Source organism: Tetrapisispora phaffii, chromosome 10 (assembly GCF_000236905.1).
Source record: "Tetrapisispora phaffii CBS 4417 chromosome 10, complete genome".
Classification (NCBI taxonomy): domain Eukaryota; kingdom Fungi; phylum Ascomycota; class Saccharomycetes; order Saccharomycetales; family Saccharomycetaceae; genus Tetrapisispora; species Tetrapisispora phaffii.
In genome coordinates this window covers 113868-134984 of record NC_016529.1, presented here as the reverse complement: position 1 = coordinate 134984, position 21117 = coordinate 113868, and the positions used below count along the sequence as shown (strand labels likewise).

Below are 21117 nucleotides of genomic sequence, written 5' to 3'. Positions count from 1 at the left end.
AACTCTTTCAAAAATTAAGTAATGGAGAAAACACAAACACACACGTCTCTCTCAAATGGGCAGAACGTTAAGATATATTTCACTATCAATTCTCTTGTAGAACTTTATAAAGAGAATAACATAAGTTAGTTGAATATCTTCAATTATTGAATTTTTACAGACAGGTTTTTCCTTAGAGCTTTGAAAAATAGGACACACAAGTGAAAATATACATTTAAAACACAAAGTAATTTAAAGAGAATATACGATAATGTGTCCATTCATTATATCTTTATAGAGTAGTAAAACTTGATACGTATAGCAATAAGAAACAGATATCAATTTGAGAAGGTCCATTTTTTGTTATAAAGTGTTTTATTTTACTTGTAACTGGAAATATCAATACAAGTTTTCTAAAATATTTAGCTTTTAAAAATTATAGGTGATTGCTTGATTAATTATTAGTGAGAGAAGCCTTTGTATTATTTCAACATGACCAGCCTTAAAAATGATGCTATTCAACTAATTAATGAGGATAAAGAGTTCAATGAAGGTACTATTTCATATTTCAATAAATGTATTGATCATCGTAACGTGGGGATGGACTACCATGTCATTTCGGTTTTTGGTTCTCAATCAAGTGGTAAGTCGACACTGTTAAATATCTTATTTAATACAAAGTTTGATACAATGGATGCTCAAGTTAAGAGACAACAGACGACAAAAGGTATATGGGTTTCTCATACTCAACAGGTCAGTACTACCAAGGAAATTTCTGAGACTAATTCTAAAGATCTATTCATTTTAGATATCGAGGGGTCAGATGGTCAAGAAAGAGGTGAAGATCAAGATTTTGAACGTAAGGCAGCTCTATTTGCCATTGCTGTATCGGAAGTGTTGATTGTTAACATGTGGGAACAACAAATCGGTTTATACCAAGGTAATAACATGGGTTTATTGAAGACTGTTTTTGAAGTAAACTTATCATTATTTGGTAAAAACAAAGATGATCATAAAGTGTTACTGTTGTTTGTCATTAGAGACCACGTTGGTGTGACTCCTATTTCTAGTTTAAAGGAAACTGTCTCTCAAGAATTAGAGAATTTATGGAACTCATTAAGCAAACCTGTTGGTAGTGAAGACACAAAAATTAGTGACTATTTTGACTTAGAGTTTGCTGGTCTGAGTCATAAACTATTACAACAAGATAAATTCGAAGAAGATGTGAGAAAATTAGGCGATCATTTCGTTCAAACTGAAGGTCATGAAGACGATTGTTATTTCAAAAAAGAATATCATCATAACTTACCTTTGGATGGCTGGACCCTATATGCCAATAACTGTTGGGAATTAATTGAACATAATAAAGATTTAGATTTGCCAACTCAACAAATATTAGTAGCAAGATTCAAAACCGATGACATTGCTACTGAAAGCTTAAAATTATTAGAGAGTAATTACAATGATGTAGTTCCTGCTGATATAAAGGATAAAACTTATTTAATTAGTTCATTACAAGAGTTAAAAAGTCAATGCCTGGACATGTACGATGGACAGGCATCAAAATATGCAAAGAAGGTTTATTTACAAAGAAGAGAGGATTTAGTTCAACAAATTGATGAACGATTTTCGAAGCCCATTAGAAGTTTCTTAAATTTCTTCACAAATGAGTTAATAGATTCGATGAAGCAAAATGTCACAGAAAATACTAAAAAGGAACACTCTTTTATTAAAAGGTTAGATTCTGAGGTAGAGAATGCACAAACTACTTTTACTGCTGTTTTATTGGAATTTAATAAAAGCGACTTATTAAGTGATAAATTAGTTGAAGAAATGAACAAAAATTTTGATGAAGTTATTGATGAAACAACGGCTTACTTGCGTTCTATTGCTATTGAAGATTTAATTAAAAAATCCAATAAGCTCATATCTAACAAAGTAAAAGACCAATCAATTGCTTTGCTATCTCATCCGGAAACAAACGTTTGGGATATTATATTAGAGAAATTTAACGCAACATTTGACGACATTTTAAAATCATATAGATCAGACGGTGATGATGACGAAGTAGAAAAATACGACTTTAAATTAAGTTTGACTAAAGAACATAATGATAAAATCTTCAAAGAAATTCGTGTTTCTGCATGGAATGCATTATATGATGCAGTGCATAATTATCTAAAAGAAGATACTATTGCTAATATTATAAGGGATAGATTTGAAAATAAATTTAGATTTGACGAAGACGACTCTCCAAGACTTTGGAAAAGCGAAGAAGAAATTGACTCTGCCTTCAGAGTGGCTAGGGAGCATGCAATGGAAATTTTCAATGTGTTGACTTTAATGTCTACGTCTGACAAAGTTGAAATCATTCCTGATGTAGAATTAAAGGATGAAAGCACCTTAGATGAAGATGAGTTAGCTGAATATCATTCCTTCAAATTTGCACACATTTTGAATGATACTAGCAAAGAAAAAGCCCAAAAACAGATTAGAAGACAGATTAACATAGCTGTATTAGATGCTAAGAGGTCAATGATCCAAACAACGACGCATATTCCAGTATGGGTGTATGTTCTTTTATTAGTTCTTGGTTGGGGCAAATTAATGGCCATCGTGCGTAATCCATTATCATTGACATTAGGTTTATTAGCCATCGTGTCATTCTACTTTGTACATAAATTTGATCTATGGAATCCTGTTATGAATGTAGCTCAGACAGTAGTTGGTGAAGCCGCAGACACTGTCAAGTTAAAGCTAAGAGAATTTGTTTTGGATGACGATGAGAAAAATCCAAAAAAACAATCTGCTGCTAAGCATTCTGAATGAGAAATGCTATGTAGATGAATTTATTTAATTTATAATTCTTTCTATAAAATAATTATAATTTACAATGTATTTAATTTTAAAATATATTACGACCTATATTAAAAAATGATGTTTCTGTTACTAAATAGTCTTCTTGTTCTAAGGCCAATAGTTATGCAATTTGAATATATTATTTTGAGTGTTTAATAATACTATTCCAATCTTTAAATATTTGTTTTGAATGCAGTTGTTCCGTTTTATCTTTCTTTGACAATAGATGCCGTATAATGTCTTGCCAAAAATTGTTGAAAACGATTAAATCATTGATTGTTTCAGGTATTACGGTTAAAACATTAGGAAGATCTTTCCAACTATTCTGATATAATTTTGCACCTCTAAAATAACTTGAAAACACTGACAACCAAAATTTTCTCAAACATTTTGAGCAATCAGTTAAGTTCTTAATCTTCTCTTTATTGTAATCAATTAATTCTAGTTCGTCGCCATATTCTTCTTTCATTGCATCATTTATACCTTCTATTACGTGAATGGTAATTTCATTATATAGATATGGGGCAGTTTCCGATATATCAAGATCTTTTACTTCTGGAGTGTCATTTGTGGTATCGATTTCAATTCGATCGACTGTTGTATAGTTGGGTTTCTCATTTGTGTTCAAATTTATGTCATGTGTTTCATTGTTTGTGTCGATACTCATTTCAGTTTGGTAATTACCTCGAATTCCAAATCTAAAAATATTTTCATCATAAGCTTTTGTTGCAATTAACTCGGCTGTCATGGTTGGAACGTATGAGACCGTTAAAATATCTTCAGCCAGAGCCTTCAAACATAGATTCTTATCGTTAGACAGCAAAATAACAAAAGATTTTAATTTCTCTTTGAAGTAAAGGCAGCAATCCAAAATAGCATCATCTTTTATGCATAAGAGATCCAACCTTTGACGAAGTTTCTGGCCCATTATACCTGTTCCTTGATTTGTTAGATTCCTATATATCCAATCATTAGCCCTTCTTGCCAACGCCCCAATTGTACTCTCAAGTGCCTGTCCATCTGTTGGCGACCATTTCGCCATCCGATCGGATTGTTTTAATCCGTCTAACTCTTTAAATACGGTATTTGGTATGACTATTTTATGATATAATTTTTCGGATAATTGACGAAGTCTCTCTAATGTATTCAAATGAGATATAACAAAATTTGTATCAACAACAAAAATAGTTTGAGTACTAGTCAATTCCATCACAGGAATCGCTGAATCTATTTCTTCTACGCTCATTAACGAATTCTCGTTCACTCGTTGAGAGCTGATGTAATTAGTTATATCACGAACCTGGCCTTCATTTTGAACGTCTAACATGTAATTATCACCATCAATATCCATATTAACTATTCTAAATATTAAATTTTCACTATATCGTAGTAAAATTCTTATTGTATAACATTATTAACTTTAACTTTACCTTAAATACCGTAACCTTAGAAGCGTCACAGATCTTAATTCTGAAGGTTTTTGTGGCTATGCTATTCATAAATTTCCCTTATCAGTTCACCTTGAACAGCAAGATTCTGAAGTCTTATTAATTCAACAATAAGCGCAATCTGCTAGTTGATGCAGTTTCTTTTATAACTTTCAACTAATTGAGAAAGTAAGATGTGTATTTAATGTATATTTATTTTAGCCTTAAAAATTTGGACTTACTGATTTCCTTAAATTTATGTCAGCGTCACGTGTTTTGAAAATGTACGGATGTTAAAATAAAATATTCATCCTTACACCACACTAAATAATTCATTACTGTGACTGTTTTTAGAATTATCAACCAATTCACTTCCAAGACAAGCCGTCTAAGAACAATGGTTATATGATAAAGAGAATAATAACCAATGGATCAATTTGTGACGCTTGCTTACTATATACATATCTTGACAACAGTTGATAATATTAAGGACAAAACGATGTATTAGATTATTTAGATATGTATATAAAGATTTTTTTTTATTAGGATATAGCAGTAGCAAAAAGGTTAAAAGATAGTCCAACAGACATTAACTAAAAACAGGAGATCAAAAAGCCTACTAGCTGATGAACAAAGAGGGGTTTCGACGATAAGCTCATTTCAATTAAACCCAATTGTGCCATTTAACAGATAAACGATCATTCTTATATTCTTGCCAAATATATTAAAACGCTAGACAAATGACTTCTATCATATGTCAAAAAAGTCAACAGAGATTTGAAAGTAATATTTTATAACCGTATCGTATCTACACTATTGGATCCATAACTAACTGTTAGATCATACTGACGAGAATATATCATGATTGGTACATCTGATGTTTTAAGTGTTCATAGTAGACATAGTTCCTGATTCTATTTAGGTTTTTGCTGTTGTTGTACTATCTATTTATTTCGGCAACCATTCTTAATAAGTAGTGTATTTTTGTATCCAATATCTAATTGTTTTGTTTAGCTAGAAGGTTAATGAAGAGAGAAAAAGAAAACTAATTTTTTTATCATAGTACATGCTTTAACCTCTTAACGTAAACGACGGGCTTCACGCTCAGATTCCATTAAGACCAAAATGTCATTTTCTCTGACTGGACCTTTGACGTTTCTGACAATGGTTCTGGAGCTGTCATCTAAGAATTCAACACGAACTTGGGTGACACCACCACGAGAACCGGTACGGCCTAAAACTTTGATAACCTTGGCTAAAGTAACTGGGGTCTTGGAGTCCATTTTTAAATATATGTGATCCTTGGTTTGTTAAATACAAGCAATACAATTTAAAGGATAAATACTAAAACGAACTATTTATATATAGATAAGAAATGGAATTGAATTGAATAGTATATAAATATGTCTTAACACATAATGTAGCAATCAAATAGAGTGAAACAAAACATAAGTAGTAAATGCCAAAAAGCTAGTTTACATTTCCGCTACAGCTAATGATACTTACAAACTGTGAGATTAGAAACTGAATATTTCGAGAAATAAAAAATATCGATGAGTGGTGTTTGTGTTTGTGTGTGATGTTTAGTTTTTTTCTGAAATTTGTGGGAAAAAAATGCAAAAAAATGAAAAAAATAATTTTTTTTGAAAAATTTGAAAAAATTTGGAAAAAGTTTCAGGGAGCCCTATTGAATGAGAAATGAGAAAGGGTTGTTATATATGGCGACGGGTATTTTATGGAATAGGGTTTTGGTGACAGGAATACGCTTCTTTTGACATTCAGATGATGACACACAAAGCGTTTTAAAAATGTACTTGTTATGAATTATGGTTGAATTTTTTGTTTCTTATTGAAAGTTGGAATTGGTCATCAGGTAAGTTGATTAGGTTCTTGATATCACCAACGAAGTCTAACATATCTTGCGTGTCCTTCTGAAAGTTTCTTTGCAAGTCATTTATTAAGTTCTGATATTTTTGCGATATCTCTGTGATGAATCTATTGTTTAATTCAGAATTGATAATGTCAATTTTTTTGGTGATATCATTGGAAAATTTTGAGATGGAGTCGGCGATTTGGTTTTGCAGTTGTATAGTAAACATGTTTCCAAGGCTGTGTGCATCGGTGCTGGAATTTATCAAAGTGGTAGATTCGGCATTGATGGACTGGTTGTTTTCATCGATGTTTGGAGTTGGTTGGACGACCACAGAAGTTTTATCGATCAGTTTATTCACGTGGATAGAGCGTTCTCTTTCGACGGGGTTTTCTTTTGTGACTTCTTCTGTAAGCGTACATTCCATTTTTGATTCAGGTTTATTAAGTTTTTTATTACTTTCTTTGATTTTTTTTGAAGTGTCCATGACCCCAGCAGATGTACGAAAAGTTTTATTTTTGTCGGCTTCTTGTATTGTAGGTTCAGTGATTTTCTTAGCTAGTTTAGATGATTTATTTCTGTTCTGTTCTTTTTTTGTGGTTTCTGATTGTTTTTTTTCTAGCATATCTTCTCCTTCCTTTGAAGTATAGATATTTGGAGCTTCTAGTATTGGTGATTTTACCTTTTTTGACGCTACTTTTTCTGACTCAGACACTTTCGATTCGACTTTCTTGACTGGATTCTTTTTAACCTGGTTAATTTTCCTTTTTTTGCCTGATGGTGGTATATTAAGTTTTTGTTGTCTTTTAACCGCCTTTTTAATAGGTTTGGAGAATATTGCATCTAGTAACTGTATATCCTTTGGTTGAATTGAGAGCTTAGGTTCGATCATAACGTCTCTATTTTTGTCCTTATTCATCAAGAGTTTTTTTATTCCATCATTCATTTTATTATCGTCAGTTTTTTGCTCTATCTTTTTCTCATCTAAGACCATGATTGAAGATGTAAACTTTGAATCATTGTTTCTCGTTGTTCTTCTCAGTTTATTTTGCTGTAAAAGTACAATTGGTGATGTCTCATTGTCCTCTATATTATACGATTTCTTTCTTTTTGTAGGAACATTAGCACTTATATTGGTATCGATTGGATCGTCAAGTTGATTACTGGCGTTACTGATCTCCCACTTATCTGTAATCAAATTGGCATTTGAATTATCAGGTGTAAAGGGATCTTTTTGAATACCCTTAGTTATTTTTTTCTCCACTTGCGAAACCGGTGGGAAACTTTCAGATAGCAACATTTCTAACTCTTTGGGAGTCTTAGAATGACCGGTGTCTGTTATATGTATTTCATTGGCATCGGATAAACTTGAGCTTATTTCAGGTGTTTTATATGTGTTTTCATACGCTTCGCAGTTTCGTAATTGTAAATAAGCAGACACTTCACTAATTTTGGGAACATTATAAATTGAATTACGAAATTCTTTATCCTCATTTTTATTCTGCAATTCCAATTGAAGTGTTGAAATTTTTGAAAAATTTGTATTAATATCAGGGGATATTCTAATTACAGAAAGAGCTTTTGTGATGTCAGAAATTGATATTTTTAATTTATTCTTAGCAAATAGTACCACATCTGAATATTTTCTGTTAATGGTAAAGAAACATGTGTCAGCGATCCATATATAAACGCTACTCTTACAAACTTGAACAATTTTTAATAACCTATCATCCAGAGCTGAAAGTGTATTTTTATTTTTATCACTCTCTGTTGTATAGGTAATATGTTTAATTTGACTAGTGTTAACTTTTAATTTTTCAGAAAAGAGTTCCCAGATAAATTGAAGAGTTTGTTCATCACCACATTTACCTCTAAATGGATAACTTTTTTTATTAAAGAATAACTTATTTTTTGTATCCTCATTGAACCACAATGTTGGAGGTGAAATGACACCAGGTCTTTCGAAATATTTTCTAGGGAAACAATTAGATAAAAGCTCAACGACATAATTCAGAGATTGTAAATCTGTAGTAGAATCAAGCTTATTACCTATATTAGAAGCAAAATCGTCTTTGATTATACTAGTTAGAGCACTTTTAGACCGAATTACTCTGTTCATAATTTGAGAAAGCACTTCTAAATATTTCCAACAATTGCAGTCACGATTATCTAACCCCTTCATTAACAAATACTGAAGAGATCCATTCTCTTTTGTTACTCTGATATTACTATAATATTTAACTTTGAAAATACTTTGAAAGTAATCTTCTTGGATAATTTTCATATTACAAAGTATTTCACCATATTGTAATAAAAGTTGAACTAGACAAAGGTTTTTCACAACTACTTCGTCAAGACATAATATCTCTAATAACTCATTAAAACTAGCAACATTTTTTTCTTTAAAATCCAATCTTTGTAAACTTATATCTAAAAATGCATCACATTTGGCGTTTTCGATCGCTTTCCCACATATATCTTTAGATAGTCTTGCAATTTCTAGATCATATTGTGACATTTCGACCTTGCTTGTTTCTTCTTTACTAATGCAATGTTGTAAACCCTATACCTCTTGAATTTAGTCTCTTAGTTCTATAACCACTTAATTTATAGTTTTTAAACAATATGACAATCAAATTATGTAGTGTATTACTTAACTGTTTGGCGTCGCTTTTTTTCTTTACAAGGGCATAAAAATACAATTAACCGCCGAGGTGCCTTTTAACCTCAAATATATCACTTGCTGTCATACAGACTTAAAGATATCAATTCAAGTTAAAGGTGGTGTAGTCAAATTGAACAAGTTTTAAATTGAGATATATTATTGTTGATAACTAGTTGAATTGGCTGTTAGTTGACTTTGCTGTTCAGGTCAATCTTTATGAGGGGAACATCAAGTCGAAATCGCATGGGCTCGACGTTTTTTTTACTAAAGATGAATTCTTAGCAAGATTACGTTTGAGATATAATGGTTAACTGGTTTATTGTTCGGTATCCCTGATAGGATGGAATGGTCGATTCTACATCCATGATACTTTATTTGGGAATGGTTCTTTTATGGTAGATGCTGTAACTGACAGCGGCTCGTGTAACATGATATAACGCGTCTCTTCTTCAGAAAATTTGTCATTAAAGGCTATCGATGGTTGAAAACATTACAGACGAGATGAGGCTGCATATGCTTTGAGAACATAAAAATATATGTATATAAACGATCTCATGAGGTGATTGATTACAGTTAAATATCGCTTGTTTCATTAGTATTTAAAAAGTTGTATCTAAAATATCTTAAGAACAAATAAGTGATCTCAGATTAAAGAAAATGTCAGACGTCGAAGAATTAATCAGCCTTTTCAGTGCTGTTGGGTTTGAAGATGGTAAAGTCAAAGAAATTGTTAAGAACAAGAAAGTTTCTGAAGCATTAGCCCAATTTCTTGCCCAAGCTCCTGCTGATTACAAATGGGGGAAAACTGAAAGAGCATTGGTACATAACCTAGCTTCCTCAGCTAAAGGTGCTGAATTACCAGGCTCAGAATTAATAGTTAATGGTATTGTTATTGGTGACCTAAAAACTGCCATGCAAGTTACTGCAGCATTCAAATATGTTAAATCAGAAGGTTCAAATGCTACTGTTGAGAAAATGAATGAAGAATCAGGTGTTGGTATTGAAGTAACTGAAGATCAAGTTAGAGCTAGAGTCGCTAAATATATTGAAGATGACAAGGAAAAAATCTTAGCTGAACGTTACAAGTTAGTTCCAGGTCTTTTTGCTAATATTAAGAACTTGCCTGAATTGAAATGGGCTGAACCACGTTATTTCAAACCAATTGTTGATGAAGAAATTTTGAAAGTGTTAGGTCCAAAAGATGAAAGAGATTTAGTTAAAAAGAAGACTAAAAATGATCAAAAAGATAAAAAGAAGAATGATACCAATAATTCCAACTCAAAAACAGCCTCTAATGAACCAAAAAGAACTATGTTTAATGAAGGTTTCTTAGGTGATTTACACAAAGCAGGTGAAAACCCTCAAGCATATCCAGAGATGATGATTGAGCATCTAAAGGCCACCGGTGGTAGAGTTCAAACTAGATTTCCACCAGAGCCAAATGGATACTTACATATCGGTCATTCTAAAGCCATTATGGTTAACTTTGGTTATGCCAAATACTGGAATGGTGTATGTTATTTAAGATTTGACGACACTAACCCTGAAGCAGAAGCCCCAGAATATTTTGAATCTATTCAAAGAATGGTTTCTTGGCTAGGCTTCAAGCCTTGGAAGGTTACATACTCCAGTGATTACTTTGACAAACTATATGAATTAGCCGAAGTTTTGATTAAAAACGATAAAGGTTATATTTGTCACTGTACTGCTGAAGAAATCAAACGTGGACGTGGTATCAAAGAGGATGGTACCCCTGGTGGTGAAAGATCCGCTTGTAAGCACCGTGATAGACCAATTGAAGAAAGTTTACAAGAATTCAGAAATATGAGAGAAGGTAAATACCAACCAGGTGAAGCCATTCTAAGAATGAAACAAGATCTAACCTCTCCAAGTCCACAAATGTGGGACTTAATTGCGTACAGAGTATTGAATTCTCCACATCCAAGAACTGGTGATAAATGGAAAATCTACCCAACTTATGATTTCACTCACTGTTTAGTTGATTCCTTTGAAAATATTTCTCATTCTTTATGTACCACTGAATTCTACTTATCAAGAGAAAGTTATGAATGGCTATGTGATCAAGTACATGTTTTTAGACCAGCACAAAGAGAATACGGTCGTTTGAACATCACGGGCACTGTTCTATCAAAGAGAAAGATTGCAAAATTAGTCGAAGGTTCATACGTCAGAGGTTGGGATGATCCAAGATTATACACCCTGGAAGCTATTCGTAGACGTGGTATCCCACCAGGAGCTATCTTATCATTTATAAATACTTTAGGTGTTACGACGTCTACTACCAACATTCAAGTTGCTAGATTTGAAAGTGCTATCAGAAAGTTTTTAGAAGATACTACTCCCAGATTAATGTTCATTTTAGATCCTATTGAAGTGATTGTTGAAAATTTATCAGAAAATTATGAAGAATTAGTCACTATTCCATACCGTGCAGGTTCTGCTGAATTTGGTGATAGACAAGTTCCATTTACCAATAGATTTTATATCGAAAGATCAGATTTCAGTGAAGACAGTAGCGACAAGGAATTTTTCAGATTAACCCCAGAACAATCTGTCGGTTTAATCAAGGTTCCACATACTGTTTCTTTTGTTAGATCTGAAAAGGATGAGTCCGGTAAAATTACTAAAATCTATGTTAAATATGACAACGAGCCAGTTGATGGTAAGCCAAAGAAGCCAAAAACTTACATTCAATGGGTTCCAGTTTCTAAGAAATACAATTCGCCAGTGCAAGTTACTGAAACTAGAGTATACAACCAATTATTCAGTTCTGAAAACCCATCTGCTCATCCAGATGGATATTTAGCCGACATCAACCCAGACAGTGAAGTTGTCTATAAGAATGCTGTTGTTGAACATAACTTCGGTCAAACGGTAAAGCAATCTCCATGGATTGTCGATTCGACAAAGGATTCCGAATTCTATGTTGAAGAAGATAGAAATGCCAAGGAAGTATGCAGATTCCAAGCTATGAGAGTTGGTTATTTCACTTTGGACAAGGATAGCACCGATGACAAGATCATTTTGAATAGAATCGTCAGCTTAAAGGATACCACTAAATAGACATCTGGAGATAAAACCATGTAAACCATATAACATCATACGTTTTTTTATACTTTTTTAACTTTTTTTTAAGTACGTCTTTTACTTTGATATATTACTTTTTACTAAGCAGGTTTTTTCCCTCATCGCGATATAACTTTTTTTCACAATTTTTTTTCTACTTTTCAGTAGTTAGGAAAAATCGAAACTTAATCTTCACCTATAATATAAATATATGATAATGGACATGAGAAGGAAATTCAACTTTAGGAACGCCAACCAAACAAGCTCACCAATCAAACCAATCCAAAATGTCTGGTCGTCAAGGTGGTAAAATGAAGCCTCTAAAGCAAAAGAAGAAGCAACAACAGGACATCGATCCTGAAGATTTAGCTTTCAAAGAAAAACAAAAGGCTGATGCAGCAGCTAAGAAAGCTATGATGTCAAATGTTAAATCTGGTAAGCCATTAGTTGGTGGTGGTATCAAGAAATCCGGTAAGAAATAGAGTCATTTTGCAATTTTATTTGCACTAAAACATATGAATATGTATGTATGTATGTATGTATGTATGTATGTATGTATGTATAGTAAAGTAATGAATATATACACAGTTGTTTGAGATAATAATTTACACTTCATGTGTTTTTTCTTTGTATGGTGTTGTTATTTACTATGTATAAAAATAGAAGAGTATGTTTTATTCGAAATAGTAGATGCTGACAATGCGTGCGTATATATATATATATAGAATGCGCTCTTTGTTTATTGACTTAGGATAGGAATTTCGAATCCACAAATCTACCATTCCTTAATATTGTCTTACATAATTGTGGCATTACTTCCACTTGCAGAGGTTCTAATGGGAATTTTTCACCATCAACGGAAAACAAACTTCCATTGAGTTTCGGAATAATTTTATAGGCAAGGATCTTTGTATGCACAACATTTTCATCTAATACGTGTGCTCCTTTATCTAGCGACAGCAAAATGGATGCCGTTTTAGAGACGGGAGTTCTTGCATCTGTCATAATCAAGTCGATTGCACCATCTGAAGGCAATGCAGCGGGAAAGAAGTTCGTGGCGGGAGCAATATATGGCATTTTACCTGTGTAGAAAATACCTATATTGTTTGTAAAATCCTCGTCTATTTTGATCCAATCGGTCGGAACACCTTTGTTCAAAGGGTATTTTAATTCGAAATCTTCGTCTGTTAGAGTCTTCGGAATCGAGTTAGCTTTCGTTTGCAACGAGGTTGACGACGAAGACAGTTGGCATGTCGTCTCCTCGAAGACTAGGGCAGTGCTGTCTTTATTTTGTTCGAAATGAACTCTAACGGACTCTTTATCTTCTGCAGCATATTTCACGTAAATTTCACACGGATACTTCTTTCTCTGGAAGACGTTGAATGCCACACCGATATCGAATCTGGAAGGACCCATCCATCTAATGAATTCTGTATTGATGTCTGATTCAGCAATCACACCGTACGTTTGACTTAGAAACGACAATTTTGGCGAAATGTCCGCATACGATATCTGTGAACATGCCATTAGATCTATACGTGCTTCGTTACCTTTCAATACACATAGTGTAGCCAACGATGGATCCGTTGTCCAATGGCACGACACACTCATTGCGTTACCGGAACCACAAGGTATTTGTGTCACTGCCAGTTTATTAAAGGCGTCAACACGATCGGATCTCTGGTTGAGGCCATTGATCACTTCATATGGAATACCGTCACCCGAGGCACAAGCAATGGTATCGTATTTCGATAAATCCACCTCACGCGCTATATCGATTGCATGACCTGCGTATTTTGTGTATGCAATGTCGACGGTTGCTGTACTTGCCTTCAAGATCGGCTCACATTTAGATAAATATATTTTTTTCGCGTTACCTTTGCCACCATGGGGATTGACAATCACTAGTATGCGTCTATACATCTTAGCATTCTGATAACTTCTTTTCAAGATAGCATTAATTAGGGGAGTCTTATCTTGTTGTGAATTTGAAGATGACGTCGGGGTGCAATCTTCTTCTTCTGTATCTAAGAATGTGCTTGCACCTCCTGCTGCTGCTGCCGTTGGCGTTGGGATGGACTCGTCGATTCGTACGGGTATGGTCTCGGGGACAAAAATCCCATTCTTTTGCGCTATGTACGTGATTGAAATAGACCCGGAAGAATGTATTAATGTCTGTTGCTCCTCTTCTGAGATTGTCTGGTTTACGGAATCAATAAATGGGTCCAACGGATTGCCAGCAGCTTGTGTAACATTAATAATACGGCCATATGGTATGATTGCGTTTCCCGAAACATGTCTAAGAGAACCAAAATAAGGGGGCTCGTCTAAATAGTGCGACGATCCGGTATTTCCTGCATTGCATAATGATATGCATGGTGAACATATTGCCGAACACGTTGTTGCATCTGTTGTACGTGCATGTTCTTGAGATTTAAGAACAATTCCGTCTTCGGAAATTAGACCAATGGTGGTGACGTTTTGTCTGCGATATGAATCCAATCTGGAACCAGCCATTCTTGGGGTATTTGGTTTTGAAAGTGGGGATGAATGACCTTACTTTCGCTGTGATGTAATATGGGGTTTACTCCACCTTTATGAAATTGTTGAGATCAGCAACTCCCAACAAACATGAATAATAGTAAAATCGGGGTAAACCAAGTAAAAGCTAATAATAGGTTAATTAAAGGAATAATTCCCTTTGTTCCCATACACACTTATATATATATATTGGTATCACTGTGAACAAATTGCAGCAAATAAAAACTGATTTCAAAAAACCATGCTACATTTGCTGCCCAGTCTATGGCCATTAAGCAGTTACGTGAATTTTAATTGCTTGCAACAGAAAAATTGAGAATAAGGAGAAAATGAGACACAGAGAAACAGGTAGAGGAATACCAATATCACGCGATCGTGCTTTTAATTACCTTTTTTGACACAATGCTAAGAACCAATTTCGATGCTGTGTGCAGCATGATTGTGCTACGGTAACCCCCTTCACTGACAAAGTGGTCGGTCTTCGGTGGATTCTGTGCTCGGGTACTTCCGTCGTCTTTGTCGGCTGCGCTGCTATGCAGCAGCATTGTTTCGGACCTCTACGACTCCGTAGAAAAAATAACGTCACTGGGAATGGGAGGAGGGGGTGCATGTTATCTGTGTGTGTGCGTACGGAAATGCTTCATTTGCTCCGTTTCCGTGTATGGAAGAGGTAAAAGAGAGACACTTAGTCAATGATATGACATTATTGGTCCGTGGAACAGACTTGGTTCTAAAGGTAGAATGTTAGGGTGTTGTATGTACTAGCAAAGAAACGACTGTTAATGCTATTTTGGTTTAAGCACAATACTCATTTTGGGCTAAGTGTAAGCATAAACTGATATGAGCTGACCTGGCGATGTCGCTGCTATTACCTGGACCACAACATTTATACATTTATCCTGCCTGTTGAGCAAGAAAAAGACGTCCGTGCATGATCCCCCGTAGTCAAGTCTTGTGGATGACTGGATCTGGTCACGTGACTACAGTATTTGTGCTTTATTTATCACGTGTGTGATCATCATTTTATACGAGCATGTGTGGAAGTTTTTGACTTTTCTTTTTGGGTTCTAGAAGATATCCTTCTCCTTCCCCCCATTGTATTGTAGAAAAATGGATTGGTCAAAATAAGATCACACACATAACTTCTTGAGGCTCTAATTATAAGTATATATACGTATATCTGGACTTAAATCTTGCCGCTTTGCTCATTGCAGTTAGCTTCCGTGTTGAACGTTTTTCCGTTTTGTAGTTATATCTAGTCACCCAAGAGAAGATACACTCACACTCACACTCACACTCACACTCGCAATGTTAAGATCGTCTGCTCGTCGTTCCATCACTCCGGTTCTAAAACGTTTCTACTCTCATAAAGAGATTAAATTTGGCGTGGACGCTAGAGCCTCCCTTCTAAAAGGTGTAGAAATACTGGCTGATGCAGTCTCCGCTACCTTAGGTCCGAAAGGTAGAAACGTTCTGATTGAACAACCTTTCGGTGCTCCAAAAATTACCAAAGATGGTGTCACTGTTGCTAAATCAATCGTATTAGAGGATAAATTCGAAAATATGGGCGCTAAACTACTTCAAGAAGTCGCATCAAAGACAAATGAAGCTGCAGGTGATGGTACTACATCCGCTACAGTTTTAGGCAGAGCTATCTTCAGCGAATCCGTTAAGAACGTGGCTGCCGGCTGCAACCCAATGGACTTGAGAAGAGGTTCCCAAGCCGCTGTCCAAAAAGTTATCGACTTCTTGACCAAGAATAAGAAAGAAATCACTACCTCAGAAGAAATTGCTCAAGTCGCAACTATCTCTGCAAACGGTGATGCTCATGTAGGTAAATTGTTAGCATCTGCTATGGAAAAAGTGGGTAAGGAAGGTGTCATCACAATTAGAGAAGGTAGAACTCTGGAGGATGAACTAGAGGTCACAGAAGGTATGAAATTCGACCGTGGGTTCATCTCTCCATATTTCATCACTGAACCAAAATCAGGTAAAGTGGAATTCGAAAAACCATTGGTTTTACTAAGTGAAAAGAAAATTTCAGCCATTCAAGATATTTTGCCAGCTTTAGAATTATCAAACCAATCAAGAAGACCTTTACTGATCGTAGCTGAAGATATCGACGGTGAAGCCCTTGCTGCTTGTATCTTAAACAAATTAAGAGGTCAGGTTAAAGTCTGTGCTGTTAAGGCCCCTGGTTTCGGTGATAACAGAAAGAACACTTTAGGTGATATCGCTGTCTTAACCGGTGGTACTGTCTTCACAGAAGAATTAGACTTAAAACCAGACCAATGTACTATGGAACATCTTGGTTCTTCTGATTCTATCACCATCACAAAGGAAGATACGGTCATCTTAAACGGTGCAGGTTCTAAACAAAATATTGAAACAAGAATTGAACAAATTAAAAACTCTATTGACTTAACCAACACTAACTCTTACGAAAAGGAAAAACTACAAGAACGTCTAGCTAAATTATCGGGTGGTGTTGCCGTTATTAGAGTTGGTGGTTCTTCTGAAGTTGAAGTAGGCGAAAAGAAAGACCGTTATGATGATGCATTAAACGCCACGAGAGCTGCCGTCGAGGAAGGTATTTTACCAGGTGGTGGTACTGCGTTAGTCAAAGCTTCCAGAGTTTTAGATGAGCTCGAAGTCGCTAACTTCGACCAAAAATTAGGTGTCGATATTATCAGAAAGGCTATCACTAGACCGGCTAGACAAATTATCGACAATGCCGGTGAAGAAGGCTCTGTCATCGTTGGCAAATTAAGAGATGAATTTGGTGAAGAGTTCGCAAAAGGTTATGACTCATCCAAGGGTGAATTCACTGATATGTTGGCTGCTGGTATCATCGATCCATTTAAAGTCGTTAGAACAGGTTTGGTTGATGCATCAGGTGTAGCTTCATTATTGGCTACAACGGAAGTCGCTGTTGTTGACGCTCCACAACCACCATCTGCTGGTGGTCCTCCAGGGGGTATGCCAGGTATGGGAGGTATGCCAGGTATGATGTAAAGATAAAAAGAGAAAGATTTTTCACATATTGTAAATATTGACTCTGTATATTTTTTTCTGTTCTCAATACCTTTTTCTTTATCTATATTGGATATTTGTAAATATGAATGATACTCCTTTATAGTAATAAATGTATTTTCAAATTAAATTAGGTAGCTATTTCATCGTAACTGTAAAAAAAAGAAGATCAATTGATGTAACCTCTCTTAAAAGAGGCTATCAAAAAATTGGGGGCGAGCTGGGAATTGAACCCAGGGCCTCTCGCATATTTGAATTGCACAACCATTTGACCGGCTGAACTTCCCAAAGCGAGAATCATACCACTAGACCACACGCCCTTTAATATTACGAAAACGTGATGACGTTAACTCTAGTTATTTCTCTATTTGAAACAAGGACATATTATTATCGAGAAACCTCAACAAGAATTAAATAACTTGGTCAGGTTAAGTAGATTCTGAATTGGGAATAAATTAGAAAATATGGAACATGACATTGCTACAGACACCTAACTCGCTGTACGCAATTATATCGAGCGAGTTCCTAATAAGTACAGATATAGGACGACGTCAAGAACTTAGAAACTAAAAGCATAAATAACACTCGATTTTATACTTCAAGACCATGTTAGCTTCGAGAATTTGATAATAAGAAGAGAGACCAGAAGAGAAACTAGTTAAATAGTCATATAATATCTAATATAATAAACTTTAGGTTAATAATAAGTTATTCCGAGCACTTATATTTGTGGAGAAACAAGCTTAAGTTGGTTAGTACCAACGTCTAAGTTAGTGTCGTTAGTCACTTTAGTTGCTTTCGAGTAGTCCATCTTCGTAATACTTAAATAATCGATTGGTCTTTTATTAGTATATTTAAACAGTTCTATATAGAGTTAGATGTCCTCTTAATATATAAGTTATCTCATACTTGAGTGAACACCTTACGTGACAGTCATTCTCCTAAGATCTTTAGCGCTGTATTGTACATCTGTGTTTATCACATAGCCATTTACATTGTACTCTAAAGTTTTCATCTATCATTTGGAAGATTGTCTAGAACCTTCTTTCCCATTAGTAAGTGATCGATTGGTTCTGAACTCAAAGTGTCATAAACACTTAGTTCTGTCACATGCACTACAATAATTCTGACAATACTAATATCGATAAGCTATACGAGCACTCGTCCCAAGACGCAGTTTGTATTAAGTAATAGTAAACCTTACACTATTACAGAAAATGGAAATTTAAGGTTCAACTCTATCACGATTACAAGAGGCCGACGGTAAAAAACTCAGTTCTATTTGCTTCTACTGAATAAAGATTATAAGGTATGAAGAATACATTAATACAAATATACATTTAAATTACTTCAGATATTTTTAACAAGTAATAGAATAGTCAATGGGGGGAACTAAAATAGATAAAACTTTTGTCATTATACAACATAGATTGCAGTTAAGCTCTGTATCGTTGGACAACTGGATTAAAAAGGCTTACTGCAACAGTAAACCGCATTATTATTTTATATCACCAAATGTATCGTTTTTTTGAGTCCTAAAGTATTGAAAGTGCACTAAGCAAACTTCATCAGACAGCATCTGTTCGTTACTGAATTCCTAGTTAAACACCCGTATCTTGCAAAACTATCACTATATTGAGAAATACCTATTACTATCCTTTTTACCGCCTGAGAATTAATAGTTATCAGGATGATCTAATGTAATGATCTTTTTTAATTTCTATAGATATTTTTTGGCCATATAGACCAATGTTTGGTAATTTAATGTCTTTTAAATTTCTTCTTAGACGTTTAATTATATGAGTTTAACTACTTAAAGTCTCTTGAATGTATCATGTCTTATCCAATCAGAAATAATAACTCACCACTACCTATAGTTATAACAGTTCTGTTTTTGAGATACTTATCGGTATTTTCTTTTTTTGATAATAGCTCATCGCATCTCAAATTTTTCAATCCGAATAAGATCAAAACAAACAGCTTTACACAACTAAAATCAATTATATAAAATGATTATATCTGTATACATCAAAGACTTTGCGCTCATTTTCTTAAGATCAACAATACTGGTGTGTAAGCATTTTAAGAACTGCATGAAACTGTGTCACATAAATGTTTGAATTGCCTGTGAGTAGCAATATAACTATAAATGCATTCAATTTGAAAAAATTGCGATATCAATATATCAACGATATCAATGCAAAACACAATGAATTATCTAAGAATGAGTTACCTACACCAGTGACTTCTGAGAATGATACAGGTGGTGAAGATCTTGATGGCGATAGTGAACATAATTTAACGTCTGAAGACGCAGAAGTCGCTCAAGAGAGAAGGATTAGGAGATGGAAGAGCATTATGGGGGAAGCTATAGATGACGATGAAGACGACAATAACCATGACGACGATGTAGATAATGAATTCGAAGACAATGGTCCCACAGATGAAGAGAAGAAATACTTTTTAAGATATGATAAACCACAAGAAAGTTTTGAAAAATGGGAAAGTAATAATCTAAAGAGGCAACGACATGTGAATAAGAATTTTATTACCTATTATAGATTTAAAAAAACTAGAAAACAAATTGATAAAAAATATAAAGTCAAAACTATGCATCTCAATAAGAACGTCAAAAATAATTTCGAATTGATGATAGATGGGTTTGAGCCCATCAATGATAACAATATCAGTAGGAATAGAAATCTGCAAAATTACAACAAGCATCATTTATCTCTTCTCACTGATCTGATGTACAGCAACATCTTCAAGCAAAAATGGGATATTGCATACAAGTGTTTTACTTTTTTGCTTCGGATACCTGACGTTGACATTAGAAGAGTCTGGAACCTGGGCTCTATTATATTACAAAACATTGATACCACAAAGCTAATTGATTTTCTGCAATGGCTAAGCAATGTGTATTCTAACAAAAACAGATCTTTTGTACAGGGCATCAATTACAGAAATGATCAAACAAACTTCAATGGTGGTTCCAGAAGATTGACACCTCTATATACCAAAACTCTACTCTGGCATAAACTAACCCTAAGCAGCGACAGCGAAACCTGCGAAAGCGAGATAGATAGCTTGATAGAACAAATAGCTGAAATGGTTGTTATCCCACCGTATAGTGAGGATAATGAAATTTGGTATATATTTGCTCTGTGCCATCTAGTGAAAGCAGACAACCTTTCCGAGAAATTATATTTCATGAGCAGAAGGAATCCAGAAGTAGACGAAATGGACACATACCCATACGACACAGAAATATACAATAATAAAATCACCATATGCATAAACAATTGTAAAAAATACTTAAGGAAAGCCACACAAGACAAGAATTTCGACTACCCAGCTAGAACAATTGAAACTAAACTAAAGACAATCGAAACCAGAACGTTTGACTTCGAGTCAATGCCAGAATAATAGACAATAGAAAGAAGGATCATAAGCCTTCTTTTCGACACCTTTCTGCATCATATAGTAAATAATCTCTACATATGCATCTTGCATCCACATTTATAAAAGACACATCTCATCCCATACACACCATATGCAACTGATAGATAAACAATCAGTTCCTATTGTACCAGAACTGTCTAAACCCTTCTTATGCTTGCAGTTATAGTTGGCATAAGCGGTATTTTGCTGCAATG

At 34.5% G+C, this 21117-nt stretch overlaps 9 protein-coding genes and 1 non-coding gene across 10 annotated transcripts; 5 read left to right on the top strand and 5 right to left on the bottom strand.

Annotated features, from left to right (window-relative positions):
- Positions 1-471: 471 nt before the first annotated feature.
- SEY1 (dynamin-like GTPase SEY1) lies at positions 472-2808 on the top strand (the record flags this gene model as incomplete). The annotated part of the gene is made up of 1 exon (XM_003687268.1): positions 472-2808. The coding sequence occupies one exon, from the start codon at positions 472-474 to the stop codon at positions 2806-2808; it is 2337 nt and encodes a 778-aa protein (XP_003687316.1).
- Positions 2809-2977: 169 nt separating this feature from the next.
- SWT1 (mRNA-processing endoribonuclease) lies at positions 2978-4189 on the bottom strand (the record flags this gene model as incomplete). The annotated part of the gene is made up of 1 exon (XM_003687267.1): positions 2978-4189. One exon carries the CDS (start codon positions 4187-4189, stop codon positions 2978-2980), a length of 1212 nt encoding a protein of 403 aa, XP_003687315.1.
- Positions 4190-5344: 1155 nt separating this feature from the next.
- Positions 5345-5548, bottom strand: TPHA0J00570 (40S ribosomal protein eS28; the record flags this gene model as incomplete). The annotated part of the gene is made up of 1 exon (XM_003687266.1): positions 5345-5548. The coding sequence occupies one exon, from the start codon at positions 5546-5548 to the stop codon at positions 5345-5347; it is 204 nt and encodes a 67-aa protein (XP_003687314.1).
- A 534-nt stretch (positions 5549-6082) lies between these two features.
- Positions 6083-8653, bottom strand: RED1 (Red1p; the record flags this gene model as incomplete). Its single annotated transcript, XM_003687265.1, has 1 exon — positions 6083-8653. The coding sequence occupies one exon, from the start codon at positions 8651-8653 to the stop codon at positions 6083-6085; it is 2571 nt and encodes an 856-aa protein (XP_003687313.1).
- An 804-nt stretch (positions 8654-9457) lies between these two features.
- Positions 9458-11884, top strand: GLN4 (glutamine--tRNA ligase; the record flags this gene model as incomplete). The annotated part of the gene is made up of 1 exon (XM_003687264.1): positions 9458-11884. One exon carries the CDS (start codon positions 9458-9460, stop codon positions 11882-11884), a length of 2427 nt encoding a protein of 808 aa, XP_003687312.1.
- A 290-nt stretch (positions 11885-12174) lies between these two features.
- TMA7 (Tma7p) lies at positions 12175-12369 on the top strand (the record flags this gene model as incomplete). The annotated part of the gene is made up of 1 exon (XM_003687263.1): positions 12175-12369. The coding sequence occupies one exon, from the start codon at positions 12175-12177 to the stop codon at positions 12367-12369; it is 195 nt and encodes a 64-aa protein (XP_003687311.1).
- A 265-nt stretch (positions 12370-12634) lies between these two features.
- TPHA0J00530 (uncharacterized protein) lies at positions 12635-14404 on the bottom strand (the record flags this gene model as incomplete). The annotated part of the gene is made up of 1 exon (XM_003687262.1): positions 12635-14404. The coding sequence occupies one exon, from the start codon at positions 14402-14404 to the stop codon at positions 12635-12637; it is 1770 nt and encodes a 589-aa protein (XP_003687310.1).
- Positions 14405-15736: 1332 nt separating this feature from the next.
- HSP60 (chaperone ATPase HSP60) lies at positions 15737-17443 on the top strand (the record flags this gene model as incomplete). The annotated part of the gene is made up of 1 exon (XM_003687261.1): positions 15737-17443. One exon carries the CDS (start codon positions 15737-15739, stop codon positions 17441-17443), a length of 1707 nt encoding a protein of 568 aa, XP_003687309.1.
- Positions 17444-17673: 230 nt separating this feature from the next.
- Positions 17674-17781, bottom strand: TPHA0Jtrna6P. Its single transcript has 2 exons — positions 17745-17781; positions 17674-17710 (listed from the first exon to the last, which is right to left on the bottom strand). It is a non-coding gene; the product is annotated as a tRNA-Pro (tRNA).
- A 1792-nt stretch (positions 17782-19573) lies between these two features.
- RRN11 (Rrn11p) lies at positions 19574-20887 on the top strand (the record flags this gene model as incomplete). The annotated part of the gene is made up of 1 exon (XM_003687260.1): positions 19574-20887. The coding sequence occupies one exon, from the start codon at positions 19574-19576 to the stop codon at positions 20885-20887; it is 1314 nt and encodes a 437-aa protein (XP_003687308.1).
- Positions 20888-21117: the final 230 nt, after the last annotated feature.